Consider the following 16776-nt stretch of genomic DNA (forward strand, 5'->3'; position numbering starts at 1 on the left):
GGCTTGGTAAAGAGGAGGAGGAGGCTGAAATCCAACGTTCACTTCACTGAAACTGTCCAATAGATATACAAAATGCACAAAGAAAACACTAATCAAACAAACACTGTGTGTAGACTGTGCCGCATGAGCACCATACATCAAAAACCAGCATATTTTTTGGACTTGACACTGAATCAACCGTCTCAAGCGAGAGTGTTCGGCACCGAAAAACAAACAAACAAACAAAAAAAAATGACTACCATTTTTGCTGAGGAAAAAAAAAAAATTCACAATCTTCCGGTTGAAAGCGACCAATGTTTGTTTGTTTTTATTTTTCCTTTTTAAAAGTTCATAGTCTCTGAGAATGGTTCTTCATATAAAGATGAAGTTGTCTCACTTTTTCTTCCCTCTCATGGCAATCTCCTTCCTGAGACTGAGCAAGGTAAGCCGGGGAAAAAAGGAAAAAGTAATTCCTACGTTTCAGTCTGGAAGTTTTGTTTTTCTCTGCAGGGGGAGACGCGAGAGTTTTTTTTTCTTTTTCGTGGGGATGAGAAGCCATTTTGTGTCCAGCAGCCTCTGGCTCCGAAGGTTTTGTTGATTTGTTTTGTATTGTTTGGTTGTGTTTTTTTCTTTAGGGTGTGTGACTTTCTGTATGTGTGTGTGGGGGGTGACAGAGAGTGTGTGGTTGTGTGTGTGTCTGTCTGTGTGTGGTGTTTTGGTGCAAGTGCATGCTCATGGCGCTGTGGTGATGGCGTTCAGGTCCTTCATCAGGCCCTCGAGGTGGGCCATCTCCTCGGTCAGCTCGTCGGGCTCGTAGCTCTGGGGGAGAGGAACAGGGTTACTGCGGGGGGCGGGGGAGGGGCAGGGGGGGAGGGAGGCAAGCACCTGGAAGGAGGGAAGGAAGAGAGCAGAGGAAAGGAAAGGAGAGGAGAGGATCAGTCAGGGATCTTTCACAGAGGACAGGGAGGAGTTTGGCAAAGGGGGCGCATGGGTGAGGTGAGCTGGAGGGGGGGGGGGGGGGGGGGGGCTGGGTGGACAATGAACTGAAGGGTCGGAAAAGGACAAAAACAGAAAGAGGCAGCAGACAAAAGCATGACGTCGAGGAAAAAAACCAAGAGAAGCCAACACCAACATACGGTCAACAGCCAATCAAGGCAGAGAGAAGGTTCAATGGCAAAAAATTAAAAATCATTCCAGTTATGGGTTTGTTTGTTTTGTTTTTTTGTTAAGATCGGTAGTTAACGGTTAAATGAAATGACCAAAGGAGAGCCGACAACGCCACAAAAAAAAGAGAAAGTAAAAACATGGTGAGATTGAATTTGGAAAGAATACAAAAAAAGAAAAACAGAGAGAGAGAGAACAAACAGAAAATGTGGTTAAAACCAATGTTCAGCTGAAAGTAACTGTATCATCCAGTGCCCAAAGTAAACCTGACATGGATTTGGAAGGAATGTGATTGGTATCTTTAAAAAAAACAACCAAAAGAAGCAGCAAAAATAATATCAAATATTCACCACCATCATCAGGCCTACCAAAAAAAAAAAAATCTGACTGCCTTACTACAAGCAGCCAGTGTGGGGCGCCGTACTCACGCTGTCTACATCTTCTAGCATCTTGCTGGTCTCTGGTACATCGGGGGCGTTGGGCACGGTGACCACCATCGGTGTTCGTGTCCTTCCTAGTGTTCCGATGGAGGCTGTTTTCACAACATGCGGGTGAGTGGGAGGCCCTGAGTGAAGAAAGGTCACACGAAAATACTACACTCAGTGAACGCAACACACACCAGTGCTTTAAAAAAAAATTTTTTTTCAGCTCGCAAAGACTTTTTAAGAGCTAGTTAGAAAAATTCTGATTCAACTCTGTTTAGCTTGGTGGGTGTCAGTGATATGAGGGCTCACCGGTCTGAGTGAGCAGGGGAGTGCTGGGCAGGGCGGGAGACTCATAGGATGGGTGGCTGGAGGCTGGGATTGCAGGTACAGCGAAGCTCTTAAGAGGGTGGGCGTGGGCATGCGGGTGAGCTGAGCGGAGTGGGGGCAGGTTGCTGGAGTAGCTAGGCTCCTCCTCTGTGGTGGTGGAGCCGTGGTAGCTGCCCTCTGGGTCAGCCAGGATCTCTGAGGGGCAGGAGGCTTGGGAGGAGGCGGTGGCAGGAGGGGCGGGCTCAGAGCTGGGAGTATTCCTCACAGACTCTGGAGAGGAGGCAGCAGGTGGGGACAGTCAGAATACGGGTTTGCAGGATTAAAACATTTTTCGGCATGCCAGTGCCTGCCAACCGGCTTGTAGAAAGTTACCAAGAAAATGTCATAATTAATAATTAAAGCTGGAATTTTAGGCTTTCATTTTTGGGTTTGCTGTCGCCAATCTAAATATCTGTCATGGAACTTTCTATTTGTGAGTCTGTACACGAGAAGCTGAGAAACCTGTCTTATTTAGAATGTAAATATACATATGAACATTACATCATTCAGGTTTCAGTTCATCCTATCCCAGTGGTCTTTTCTTTGTGTTTACATCTCACAGTATCCCAGTTCTATAGCAATATCCAGGTTCCTCAAAACATGAATAAGAGCATGCAAACATCTTAAGTGTTAAAAAAATAAAATAAAAAGAAAGTAGGAAAAAAATTTCAAAAGCTCAGTAGCAATACAAAGCAAACATCTTAACATTTCTGAAGCTGCAACTTGTGGTCTACTTTTATAAATGATTTCAGGTCAGTTGAACACCAGTTCAGCCTTCTATTTTTCTTTCACTATAACTAGTTATTTGTGCATTATACTGCCAAAAGTATTCACTCACACACCCAGATCAGTTCAGGTGTTCCAATCACTTCTGTGGTCACAGGTGTATAAAATCAAGCACCTATACATGAAGACTTCTTCTACACACATTTGTGAAAGAGTGGGCAGCTCTCAGGAGCTCAGTCGTAGGTACTGTGATAGGGTGCCACCTGTGCAAGTCCAATCGTGAAATTTCATCGCTGCGAAATATTCTACAGTCAACTGTGCTACTATAAAAATATGGAAATGATTAGACATGGTACAGACCTCCAAACTTCATGTGACTTTCAGATTAGCTCGAAAACAGTGTGTAGAGAGCTTCGTGGAATGGGTTTCCATGGCCAGGAGAACGGTACTTGTCTAACTGCATTGTGCCAAGTGTAAAGTTTGGTGGAGTGGGGATTATGGTGTGCGGTTGTATTTTTTAGGAGTTGGGCTCAGCCCCTCAGTTCCAGTGAAAGGAACTCTTAATACTTCAGCATACAAAGCTATTTTGTACCATTTCATACTCCTGACTTTTTTGGAACAGTTTGGGGATGGCCCCTTCCTGTTCCTGTTCCCTTCCTGCACCAGCGCATAAAGCCCAAAAAGACATGGATGAGAACTTGACTGCCCTGCACAGAGTCCTGACCTCAACCCCACAGAACACCTTTAGGATGAATTAGAGCGGAGACTGCAAGTCAGGTCTTCTCATATAACAGTGTCCGACCTCACAAATGATCTTCTGGAAGAAGAAACACTCCTAAACCTTTTCGAAAGCCTTCCCAGAAGAGTTGAAGCTGCAATAGGGTGGAGCAACAATATATTAAACCCTATGCATTAAGAAGCTCATATCCATGTGAAGGCAGACGTGTGAATACTTTTGGCAATATAGTGTATCCGACTGCATTCCCTTGTTTATCTTGGTAAAGAGCACAGCCAGTATGTTAGGAAGGAAAGCAACAGTGGTTAGTAACACTATGGAGAACTCAAATATGAACATAAGGTGGTAGCGGCATGGGAATGAATAAGCAAATGACAAATCTGTGAGTGGTTAGGACATAAGGTAAGAGTGCCCTTGTCCTCTTTGTTATTCCTCGTGCTGTCCAGCAGGGGGCAGTGTCTCACCTGTGGAGTCCACCCTGTCTAGATGAGAGATGGGGGTGCAGGTGTGCGGGCGTGGGTACCCGCTGCCCTGGTGGTAGAGGTAGCTGCGTGTCGCCGACGACAGGCTGCCCATGTGATAATAGTGGTGATGGTTATCGAGGGAATGGATGGGGTGAGCGCTAATCACGGCTGTGAATGGAAATGGACATGAATACACGGACACACAAACACAACAAGATGTTTAACCAACTGGTGATGAGGATGATGACGATGAGATGTACACATGCAGTTTTCTGTGACACACACACACACACACACACTTCAATATTCTCTGTCAGCTTAGTCACTAAACCAAAAAATCCCCAGAAACGTTAACATGTCACGAGAAGCATGAAATGTTTTCTAATTAGACAACCACAAGGAACATTTGGAAGTTGTTAACTTAAGACTTTGTGTGCTCTAGTTTCATATTGTTTTGTGAGGAGTTTCCAAATCGACTGCACAAACACACACACACACACACACACACACGCACACACTTACGCTGAGGCGGCTGCGCATCAAAAGGCATCATCATTTTAGGCCTCATCCCTCGTCGGCCTGCTAGTGTAGACATGCTGTCCTCTGATTCGTGGCCTAAAAGGTACGGTGGACACCAGCCAATCAGAAAGAGCTGCTACCCTATTGATTGTCGTTTTTTCCCCCCCTTTTATTAACGATCCGTCTGATCTCAGGATCCTTAATCAATGCACTAATTGGGTTTTGATTGTATCTTTAAATGTCACAGTTACATTGAGTAGCTTTACTGTACTTGCAGAAACCTGCATCATGACGAGTAATGGGCAGCATGTATGAAAAGCATGAAATGTTTTGCATGATAATCACAGGAAAACAACAGTAATTGAACAGGTGTTGACTCATGACACAAAAACCTCTTCAGGACTCCTCCAGCAACCTCCTGAAAGCAAACCTGAGGATATTACCTCATTCCTACCTGAAAATCATCGTTTTTTTAAGTCACACTCTTAAAACGTAGTTTTCTGTCTGCAGCCAAACTAGAGAGGTCTACTCAATGTTATTATGCATGTAAGCTCAGGCAGCAAGGGTGGCATTTCGCTTTGATCTCTTTTCCCAAAACATCACATTTTAAGTCTCCGCCTTGAGCAAGACTGACCACGGTAGGAGTTGCGCCTCTGCTGCAGGTGGGGGTTGCTCTCCAATCCGCTGTCAGCAGGGGTGATGTCCTGTGAGGTGCGGGGAATGGGGGTTTCAGTCATGACTGGATTGGGGTCTGGCGACTTGTCCATGGGTTTAAGCTCCAGCCTCTCGTGGTGAATCCAAAGATCGGGTGGCTTCAGGTCTTTGGAGTTTCCCTTGTATTTGTGAGAGCCGTTGGAAGATTTTGAGGCAGCCCGCTTTCTATCAGAGAGAACACAGAGCTGTTAGCGACAGCAGCAAAACAGTCAAAGATACTGGAGGGAGCTGATCTGTAGGTTAATAAAACAGAGTGAGAAGATCTATATTACAAAGAGACAAAAAGAGAGCATGCAATGTAAAAGCGGGACAGTGCGTCTTACTTTTTCTGGTGGGATGTGGTGCGCCGCGTGCACAGGAAAGCCCCCACTACCACCACTATGATGGTGAAGGCTCCCACTGAGATGATTATGACAATGACCAGGATATGATTTTCCCCATCTTTAATTCCTCGGCAAGAGAAAATCAAAGTTAGAGTGCAAACTTTTACGCATTAATGTCTGTATGAACTTCAACAGAAAAAAAAATGAAATGCAAGATCAGAATAAATAGTTTTAAATTTGTACTGAAACAAATATGAGGCTATAGTTACTTATAAGTCACCTCTAAGTTATAAATTATTAGTCTATGATCATTTCTAAGAGTTGGTTGAGTTACATTGTTCAGTCGTGGGGACAGTTTTGGGAAACTTTGTCCAGGTTACAGCACGACTGTAGTGTCTGACAACATGACAACTGAGCATGAGCACTAAATAAGGCAGGAGGAATTATAATCTTACTTGGTGGAACAGGGTCCCGTGGAGGTTGGTTTCCTGAAGGTCCCATCTTTGGTGTGAGATTTGAGGCTGAATCAAGATAGGTGAAAAACAAAAAGTCATTCTAATGGTCTTTTCTATCACCACATAGAGCCTGTCAAATGTTTATTATCTTAAAAACTACACAAGCACAGTCACACGGACTAAGTTTTTCTTTCCTTCTTTCTTTCTTTCTTTTTTTTTTTTTTAAATTGGCGTAGAAGATGGTCCTTGGAAAAAGAGAAACATTAGGGGGTGCAGTCCAGCAGTGATAAAGTGTGGAGAGCGAGTTTACCTTGGTCATTAGCCATTTTGTCAGAGGACTCAGCTTAACAGGCCAAGGGAGAGCAGAGAGGGAGAGACAATAAAAAGCAAAAAAGTGGTTAGCTGAAAACAGCAGCGAGGGAGACAGAAATAAAGTGAGAGATGGGGATTGTGAGGAGGAGGAAGAGGAAGAGAGGGGCAAAACTATAGGAAGGAAAACCAGTAGGAAAACCAGACAGCAGCCAAACAGAGTATGCTAGAAACAACCAGACTGACATTACAGGAAAGTATATTGAAAAACATATACAGAAGTTAAAACACACACTGAGATATATATATATATATATATATAAAAAATAATACCTTCCTACAGTCAACACACACTGACTTTATGTCCTAAATATTAGCATTCTCTAAAAAGAGTGGATGCTTATGAAATATATTCAGCTTAAACCTAAATCAGCCGTAAGAAGCAGAAACAAACTGAACCTACAATATTCTTTACAACATTTGCTTAGCAGACTCATCAGTTAGCAGCCCAAGCCAAATTAATCAAGAAGGTTTGAAAAGCATCCTTGTTATAGCTCACGAGTTTCACGCAGCAATAGAAAAAGTGCTCAAAGGTGTTTGGAATAAAATGTATTTAAGCTTATATGATGTGTTGAATGTTCTATGGAAAAAATCCATCTGTAATTTAAATCACATCACATAAATACGCCGGTGCAATCCGAGGACGGTCACTGTGTCTGAGAAAACAAAAATCTTGAAGGCCCATTTGTTGATTTTTAGACAGCTGAGGGCAGAATAACTCCACTACTAACCCAAAGCCCTGACATAACGGCAGCTATGGAAGCTGTGTACTGTGTATATGTTAGCCAAGAGCTGCCTATTTACACATGCATAAAGCTACGTGATGACTAAACATCTCACAGTCCTCATTTCTTTTTGTTAGAGAGCTTAAACGTCTATTTAACCGACGGACCTTTGACTTTGTTTAACAGTCTGTAAATGCTGCCATGTGAAAAACGTGCGTCACATAAACCTACTTTTTGGAGTGCGGAACTGCACGGGCTCAGACATGGGGCCCATGCCTTTTGAGTTTCGGGCCTGAATCTTGAAGTAGTAGGTGGTGTCCAGCGTTAGCTCCTGGATCTGGTGAGTCAGACGATTGCCCACCACTGGTTCGATAACCCAGTCGTGGACCACGGCGTTTACATCTGTACTATAGTAGATGATATAGCCTACAAAAGAAGACGCCAAGAACAACGAGCAATTGTTTAAAATGTAGTTTTAAAGTAAGATCACGGATATTGTTTTTATTCTTAAGAGCCCCAACAGGAGAGCATGAGTGATGCATTTACATACTTTTCTGAAGGATATCTACTTTTACAGAAAAAATATCAGTCTGCAGCTGGGTGATCAGACAGCTCCCAGACATATTCACAATCTGCACATCAATTCTTCACCTAAATGTGAGTCCATTGCAGTGCAGAGATGCTACAAAATGGTCAAAATAATAAGTAGTGAGAAATCTGTGTGAAGGACAAGAGAGGCTTTGGGGCTCACCAGTGATTTTTCCATTGGCCTCAGAGGGAGGCTGCCAGTTGACAATTATGGTGCGTGGTTTGTTCTCTTTGCTCACCACAGTCACATCCTTCGGGGCGGAGCTGGGAGCTGTGACAGGGATGGAGACGAGACATTGTTCGAGCTGATGAGAAGGTTAAATAACACACGTGCACATGTTCCTACTACTAACTTTCATTTCAGGATATAAATAAAATGTGGAAAGTTTTATGCTGATAGTATTCCCCCTGGACTAAAAAGCTACAGTTTTTATATACTATACTTGTGTGTGTGAGTGTGTTGATGATGCACACGCACACAATAGCATCCATTTCCTCAGCTGTGAGACAAACCCCGGGTGGGCTGAAATAAAAACGCTGTTCACCTTTCCTTTAGAAAACTCAAAAATATTTATGCAAGAGATTAAAAGAAAGTGTTCGTTTTTTTTAGTAATCTCAAAGCAGGTTATTATTTTTTTAAATATTATCTTTTTTTTTGGCATTTTGCCTTTATTTGATAGTGATAGTGGAGACAGACAGGAAAGCAGAGAGGGGGTAGGAGACGCAGCAAAGGGCCCCAGGTTGGATTCGAACCTGGGCCACTGGCTTCTGGCCATATGGTTGCCTGCTCACCCACAGAGCTAAAGTCGTACAGGTACTGAGAGTTTGCTTGTTGGTTGATTACCTGTTAGGTATGCAGCCAGCTTTTTAAAACAAACAAACAAACCCACACACACAAAGGGAGTTTATGGCTTTTCAAACAGGCTACCCCTCCTGAATGAAAGACCAGCCAAAAGTAGTCTAAGGGAGACTGACTGTCCATGAATTTTTTTACTGCTCTTCAGGCTGAGACACCTGCTCCAGAGTTTAATATAAACTGTATTTCTATTAATATTATTACATTTTGGAAGAATGGTTAGTCCCTACCTACTCTCCTTAAATTATCCTAATTAGGGCTGAACGATATATCGCATTTGCGATAATATCGCGACATGATCAAGTGCAATTTTCTAACCGCAAAGGCTGCGATTATACTCTGGACATGTCCAAATTCATGGGCTGCATCCTCCTGAGGCCGCATTTGTAGACCGATTACGTCACAGCGACGCGCCGAAGGCTGTCCAAATTACTACCATATCCCAGAATTCATAGCGCGGCCCAGCCAAACTCCAGTTTCCAGCAATGGCGGCCGCTACTAAGTTTTAAAATTACTCATACTAATCTTTCTGGGTCACAAAATAAACTTTTAACATATTTTCAGGCGAGAAAGTAGTGTGTAAACATCAAATATCTGCTCGGTTTATCAAGATATCCCATATTTGCAAAAGTGCTTCGACGTTTTCAGAGGCGTCTGCTACCCACCAGCTCGAGCTCGAGGGTTACTGATGCGGCCGAGAACGGCACAACTCCCGGCACATCATTTTCAGATCACCGCGGAGTTTCGCTGCTCGGGTTAAACGTAATATATAAGTCACTTAGACAACCTAAAAATGTTATTGTTGGGCTTTTTTCAGTGTTTTGTTTGTTCGTGAGTAAATCGGTTTGGCTGAGATTAAAGTTATTAGATTAGATAAAATAAAACTTTATTAATCCCCCGGGTGGGTTCCTCCTTGGTTTTCACACAGCTGACTAAACGTCAAACAGAAAACTTATTAAACAGAAGTATGAGACAGTCGAGAATTTACACCAGTGTCTGGTTATATTTTAGATAGCAAGAAGCAGACGGCCGAGTTTATTAAACTCCACCGAGACAGCGGTGACGCTAATCAGAACTAGCGCTAGACCGTCCAATTTCACGCCTTTAAATTTTAAAGGCGTGTTTGTGTGTGTGTTTATACAATTGCTATTATGTTTGCACTTTATGTGTAATGTTACTGACTGCAGAGATCAGTAAGATGTGTGTATTTTTTATTTATTAGTTTTATTTATTTAATATTATTTTTTAATTGAATGACTGTCTAGTAGTTCACAGATGTCGAAAAACTGAGTGTGGTAAAGCCACTGATTTTTTTTATGTATATTTCTGCAATCTGCACATTGTACTGACTTTCATTTTAATGTTTACACCAGGGTTCCTTGTCAGCACTTTATGCTCAGATGTTTGTAAGCTAAAAATAAACTATTGTGTATGTTCAAATATACTGTTGTGATTGAAGAAGTTAAATAAAAATGTCAGTCATCAATTCATGCATCACCTCATGTCATCATAACAGAGGTCTGTCTTCCAGGAAAGAACAGTTTAAAATTAATGTAATATAGTATTGGCCATACTATATGATGTATTGCTTGTCTTTGTTTAATAATACAGAAGACAAAGACCTTAAAAAATAATCGCATCGCAATCGCAATATTGGGGCAAAAAATCGCAATTAGATTATTTTCCATAATCGTTCAGCCCTACCTGCAATTAATCCCCAACTTTGCTGCAGTTTTCCTTAATTTCTATTTTAGTTACTTTTCACTGTTTGGGTTAATGGCAGTCTTTGGTTTTTACTGGACTACACTGTGGAGTCGCAGCTTGCTTGATAATCTTCAAACATTGCCCCTCCTCCTTCCTTGGTTGGCAAGAATTACAATGTCACTCCTGAGCCAGCCAGGGGGGCTCGTTACACCGTAGGTGTCGTGTTCGTGTCTTTGTACTCATGTATGTGCTGTGTGTGTTTATGCGCGGTTGTTTGTGTCTGCGTGTCTGCAGTGCTCCTACTGGTCTCAAAGGTGGTGCCCTGGGCTGTCATGCTCCATGTGCTGACACGGCGGCCTTTGGTCACCATGACGGAGAATTCGTACAGCGTGTTGGGCTTCAGATCTGGCACCGTGTAGCTCAGGTTGGTGGTGTTGACCATCTGGGGAAAAACGAGCAAAAGCGGCAAACAAGAAATCAGTTTGTGAGACGGCAGAGCCGCCGAACAACCCTGGAAACTGTTTTCCGGCAGAGAAAAGAATAGAGCTGTGTGATTTTTACTAACTGAATTACACCTGCAGATGTCTTGCTTTTCCAGACTAACAATCCAAACACTAAACACGTCATGTTTCAATCTCAGAGAGAACAAAAACATTCACGACTGAGAAGCTGAAGCAAGGCGGCGTTTCAGAATCATTTAAATGCTCCTTCAAGTATAAAACCAGCTCCACAGATCAGTAAGACCTGTTTTAGTTCTAAAATAAATTACCAGTGTGAAGCATTCACATTCATGAGGCATTATGTGCACTATCCAGTGTTTGGAACCACATCCTTTCCATCTTTTGATGGTTTCAATCATGTTTATACGAAATACTCAGTTTTCACTTTATTAGGTACGCCTTGCTAAAATGAGCACGGTCTGATGAGGTATTAATTCAACCTCACAGTTACAGCCAAAACAGGGCCTATTTACATCATTGAGAGTAAATATGGCAGGTAAACAACAAAAGCAAAAAAAAAACAACCTGTCAATTTAAAAATAAATTACATTTTTAACCACCAACTAATATCCTGAACATTAAAACCTTCATGAAGTGGGGTTTTATTGCAAGACTTTTGCAATGGACTGAGTGCACAGTGCCACAAAGAAAGTGCATCATTTACAAAACATCTGTATACGTTATTAAGCGCTAGTGAACTATTTAGAATCTGAAGTTACGCAACATTTATCTCGAGCTCCACTGGGATGAACCAGCATGAGAAAAAAAGTAGTCGTAGCAGCACAGAGTCAGGTTCTCCAGTGTCCTGTCTATAATGTTGCGTGCTATGGCAGAAGTGCAGCTCTCCATTGGGGGCTGTCAAACAGAGGGCAGTAGGATAGGAAATGAAAACACCCTGTTCTTTAGAACCATGCAGCCTGTTAGAGAGCAGTCATCCCTTCAATAATGTACAAGCGTGTCTGTGGACTTGCACTAAGGGAGGCATTAAGGTGAAGGCTTTACTGCTGGTATACCTCTTGAGTACAGCTATGTTTACATACACGATGTACTGTAAAGTTTCAGAGCCTCTCTAATAGACATCATAATATATTAGATTGGTGATGAGCCTCAGTGACACAAAATGTTTTAAGCATCCATTCATGGCAGCAAGCTGAGCAGTACTCCATATACTGTATCTGTACTGTTGTGGATTTACATTGTGTTAATGAATCTGCTGTGTAACAAGGCATCGCTCAAATTCTCCCTCCATTTCACTTTGAGTGACAACAAACCTTTGCAGTTCAATGGAAGCCTCAAACAAAAAACACTGGGTGCCAGCATCCGGTGCAAGACCTGGATACTGAGTCTCCGTACGTTTGTGCATACACCTTTCAAGGTGGCGGTATGGAGAATGCACCGTCAGATCTACGCCCTCTTTTTCTAGTTCTCAGTTCGCCTCGTCCTTGTTGAATAATTTATCGGGAAACACGGCCCGTATCTGAGCTCTGCTCGGTCACAGGTTTGCACACATGCATGATACAAGGACCACACACACACACCCAAATAACACACACACACACACCACACACACACACACACACACACACACACACACACACACACACACACACACACACACACACGCTGCGCTCTATTATTTGGAGATAAGTAATCATCATAATTGAGCTGCAGCTCAGGAATTGGAATCGGAATCTCAAACAGCCTGTTCAAGGCTCGGCTCACAGTCACTACAAATATTTTAACTCTTCAGAGAGAGTGCCTCTTGATTTGCATCTGTTGGACACTAATCCCAGTAAATAAATGTAAGATTCTCATGTGGTGTTCTTCACTGATGAAGAACTATTGTTAGGATTTTGTAACAAACCAAAACAATTTTTTTTTTTAACACAGGAAAATCTGCTTGTTTAAATTCCTCAAATGAAGTTTAGCTTAGCTGAGCTGTTCAAGTACAATCACTCACTATCTTTGTATACATCTCTTGACATTGTTACTCCCTCATTTTCATTTCTCATGTTCATGACTATTTGTTTGGCCACTTACGTTTGCAATCCTGCCAGTCCTTGAACTGCTTCAACTCAAAGGGTGCTGTTCAAGCGATTAATTGATTAATCCAATTCTGTGCCAGTGTCTGTTAGTTTCGGGATCTGCCTTAACCACCTGCTTGATTTAAATTTTACAGGAAATGCAGCATCATATGATCCAGTGTTTGCTTTCACCCTCGCCCTTTGCTGATCGCTCTTCTGAGTCATTCTAAGTTAAGCTATTGCTAACTCAAACTAATATCTCAATGAATCAGCTTTTTTAAAACTGAAAGGAGTGATGGAGCTGCACACGTCTGACTTCCTATGGACGTAACTGATCAACTTTTTGTATTTTCATCCAGCGCAGAAAGGAATCAGACTGTAGCTGCTTGTGGAAAGATGGGGGGAAAACCAGTTGCTGACAGGCTTCTTTATGAAAGGAACATGAGTGTGTGAGGCTGCACTGTAAACAAACGCACCAGCTGCTCTTCTGCTTGACAAAGTAGCTGCTAAAGGACTGTTTACTCCAGCCATTGATAACACAAAGACTTCTACTCAGAATCCAGCTGTTTTAAAAAAAAAGCTAACTTCATGTAAGACACTAACGAGCAGGACGACCAATCATGTAAGAGCAAGTTCTGAGTTCTGATGATCATAAAAGTGCAGAGCATCAGTTCCTCTTTATAGCCCTTCAAAGGTTGAATGAAAACAGATCATCACACTGGTACAAATACCATGCTGCCCCCGAGCTTGGGAGCTGCTGTGGGAATACTTAATTATATATGCCCTCATATGACATCACTTTTTATTTTCAGCGCATCAATACGAATATGAAGGGATGCACAGAAATAAACTGAAATCGTACTATATTGCTGCATCACTAATGTTTGGACACAGCGATCTGATTTGACTTGTTCTCTGTGCTAAATGTGTTGCTTATTTGAAAGCGTTGAACTGAACCAGAAACAGCTGAATGAGCTCCAAAGATAAAAAAAAACAAAAACAATAAAAGTCTAACTAAACCTGCTTTGGTTAAAGAACTGATGTCGAATTGTAAATCTGATAAACTGAATGCAATCATGCGAAAGAAGAATCTCTTACCTTCACTTTAGTGTTGGCAGGGATGTTGGTCTTCCATCGCACTGTGTAGTAGCGGTTATCTGTGACCTTTTGGCTCTTGGGCAGCGAGTTGTCGGCCCAGGTCACCTTGATGGTGTCGTGGCTCAGCACCGACGCCTGAACGCCCACCGGCGGCATCATGGGGAGAGGGTCTGGTACTGGGGTGTATGGAGCATGTAAGAGGTCGTACAGGTCAACATCGGGGTCTACAGGGTCAGGGCATCAGGCCATAAAACCCAACATGCATGCGCACAAAAAATTAAAATGAGCAAATTAAAACGGAATGTGAAGCGTGGTGGATCAGACAGTGGAGCCAAAACAGGACGTGGGGAGGGACGCAGAGGAAGAAATAAGGTTAATGCGTTAAAAATGCAGGACGATGGTGAGGGAGGAGGGGGAGGAGGGGGAGGTGGATGGTTAAGTGCAACAGGGATGGGATTGGGAAGGGTGAAAAGAAGGAGAGAGAAGATTCTATTAGAAAAACAGACACTGACCTCTACAATAAGACCAATCTACAGAAGCTACAGTACAGTATGTGCTGCTCTATCAACTGTAGCACTACGGAAAGAGAGGAAGAGATACTCTATTCATTAAGAAAAGATTACAGTAAATGGAAAACCGGAGTGAAAGAAGACACCCGTAATCCCGCTGCCAAAAGTTACATATTAATGTCAACCCAGTCATTTCAAAGAAAGAGTCAAAACGCATTTACAGATGTTTACATCATGGAGCTTTTACAACATTTTAAAGCAAAGTGGATGAACAGACGGGACACTGAGTGCCCAGGAATATCTTCCCAGAGAGCTGCCGAGAAGGCGCATTATGTTCTTGAAAACTGAAGGAGGAAAACTGAGGATTTAAGGAAGAAGCCTGGAGGCACAGAAGAGGGGAGAGACACTAACAAATGGTCCTGTGGTTGAGGGCTTGTGTCATATTGCTGCTTTTGTTGTGCGGCTCAAAGGTGGAAAGCTTGCTGCGAGAGGGCGAGGTTGGTTGCTCCCTACTTCCAGTTGCAGTCCCTCTTAGAATCAATGCTAGATAATGACTTGTATGCTCTTTTAAAAATATACAACTGAAAATATATGTGACCAAACATCTTTAAAAGTGTTAGATTCAGACAGTCAGCTTTGTGTTTAGCGCCTTTACTTAATATGGGTCATTTTATACTAGGATATACACTCACCAGCCACTTCAATAGGTACACCTGCTCAACTGCAGGCAATCACATGACAGCAACTCAATGCTTTTAGGCATGTAAACAAGATAAAGAGCCCCCACCCCAAAAAAAACAAAAAAAACAACAAAAAAAACAAAATGTGATGCTCATCCTGAGTATTTCAGAAACTGCTGAGTTTACAGAGATCAAAGGAGAGTGAGCCGATTGCCCAGAGCTGATAGAAAGGCAGCAGTAACAGTACTCCTAGCACTGATTACAACCAGGGTGTGTGAAGAGCATCTCTGAACACACAACGTATTGAAGCAGATGGGCTACAGCAGTGAGGACCACACACTTCTCCCACTAAGAACAGGAAACTGAGGCCATGGTTCTCACAGCCTGACCAAATTTGGACAGTAGGACACTGGAAAAAACGTTATGAGGTTTATGAGCCTCGGCGGCTGATGCGACATTCAGACGGATGGGTCAGAATTTGTCATAAAGGTGGGGGAACAGCAGATTGGCAACTGTGTGATGCCATCATCTTAACAGCATACAGGACTATGGTCGTTCCGGCACCTTTCCAAATGCGTGTCAACAGAATTAGAGCAGTTTTGAAGGGAAAGAGGGTCTAACCATTACAAGTGTGATGTACCAAATGAGTGTCCGGTGAGTGTATGTGTGGTGCATTTTGGAGAAATGCATAGATAATTCAGTAAAAAAACACAAATACTTGAATACTAACAATATCATAATACTACTGTCTCTCCAGTTTGCACAATTCTCAGCAGTACTCAACCAGAGGTAATTAAGTAAAAGCTTCCATAGTGTAATATTAATATCTTTTTAAATGTTGAGTGGGGTTCAAACTAAGGGTCCAACAGGCAGCTGCTGGCCATCATGCTGAATGATAAACACTTTAAGATGACCTCGTGGCCGGTGAATTCACTGCTCACAGCTCTGTCCTTGGTTTAGCTGTGACTGGAGAAAAAGCTCTGGTCCGTCACCCGTGATGACACTCCTCCTCAGCCCACTTGTTGGCCCTCTACTCTCTGCCTCGCTCCATTTGATGCCTCTGTACATAGCTGCCCTCATTATACGCCCAAGACTGAGTCACAGAGTTTGTGTGTGCGTGATGAAGCTCCAAGCATTCATGCGGCTGTGGAGAGGCACTGAGGTTTTGGAGTGGCATGCAAGCTACATTTCTTTACCCAGGCTGGAAGAATACAGCGTTCAATATTGTGAAGGAGAAAAGGCTGACTTGCCCTTGTGGAAAAAAAAATCTTTTTGAAATAGAGGTGAAATATTTCATTTCCTGCTTTTCAGTTAAGCGTCGTATTATAAAGTATTCAGCCTAGCACTTTCTCAACCAAAGTTCACCAAGTTTTCCTCAGTTTTTTCCAAAAGTAAAAGTACTATGTAGGTCAGCTTGTCTTTTTAATCCCGACTTGAACAAACTGGCAGGAAGGGAACGCGCCCCCGAGGATTCAGCAGCAGACGATGGTGGTGGGCTTTGGTTCTGCTTTGAGAGGAAACGTTTGGATCTGACGAAGGGTTGCCAAAGCCACCACAGGGGGTCTGCGTGTGCGCAGCTCTGTATGTGAGTGTGTATGTGAGAGGATGTGAGGAAGCGTCATAGAGAGAAGGGTACAGTATGACAGCGTGCGAGTGTGTGCGCGCACTCCGGCTGCCACCCCCCCTCGACGCATGTTGACGTGATTCATGTCATCCAGCATCCCACCCCTCCTCAATTGGTTGGTGCAATAGTGCTGCAGCAGAGACAAACTGGAGTGATCAAGGCTGAGCGGAGAGGTGGGAGGCTGGATGGGAAAAGGAGGCGGGTGCAGCCCACATTCTGGGACACCCC

At 42.9% G+C, this 16776-nt stretch overlaps 1 protein-coding gene across 13 annotated transcripts in view; it reads right to left on the bottom strand.

Annotated features, from left to right (window-relative positions):
• Nucleotides 1–253: 253 nt before the first annotated feature.
• Nucleotides 254–16776, bottom strand: part of neo1a (neogenin 1a) — a 156165-nt gene continuing 139642 nt past the window's right edge. For 2 of the 13 annotated variants that reach the window (XM_042228698.1, XM_042228703.1), the window contains exons 17-29: nucleotides 13736–13959; nucleotides 10417–10555; nucleotides 7717–7824; nucleotides 7197–7391; nucleotides 6182–6214; nucleotides 5872–5937; nucleotides 5417–5543; nucleotides 5014–5258; nucleotides 4383–4475; nucleotides 3861–4028; nucleotides 1878–2165; nucleotides 1572–1708; nucleotides 254–864 (exon numbers count right to left, since the gene is read on the bottom strand). In XM_042228698.1, coding sequence (XP_042084632.1) covers nucleotides 712–864; nucleotides 1572–1708; nucleotides 1878–2165; nucleotides 3861–4028; nucleotides 4383–4475; nucleotides 5014–5258; nucleotides 5417–5543; nucleotides 5872–5937; nucleotides 6182–6214; nucleotides 7197–7391; nucleotides 7717–7824; nucleotides 10417–10555; nucleotides 13736–13959 — 1976 coding nt within the window. In that variant the 3' untranslated portion in view covers nucleotides 254–711. The remainder of the gene's footprint in view (nucleotides 865–1571; nucleotides 1709–1877; nucleotides 2166–3860; nucleotides 4029–4382; nucleotides 4476–5013; nucleotides 5259–5416; nucleotides 5544–5871; nucleotides 5938–6181; nucleotides 6215–7196; nucleotides 7392–7716; nucleotides 7825–10416; nucleotides 10556–13735; nucleotides 13960–16776) is intronic. The other 11 variants (XM_042228705.1, XM_042228702.1, XM_042228704.1 and 8 more) reach the window with 9 other exon arrangements.

This window comes from Haplochromis burtoni, unplaced genomic scaffold (genome assembly GCF_018398535.1).
Source record: "Haplochromis burtoni strain Fernald_Lab_line unplaced genomic scaffold, NCSU_Asbu1 Contig_343, whole genome shotgun sequence".
Lineage (NCBI taxonomy): Eukaryota > Metazoa > Chordata > Actinopteri > Cichliformes > Cichlidae > Haplochromis > Haplochromis burtoni.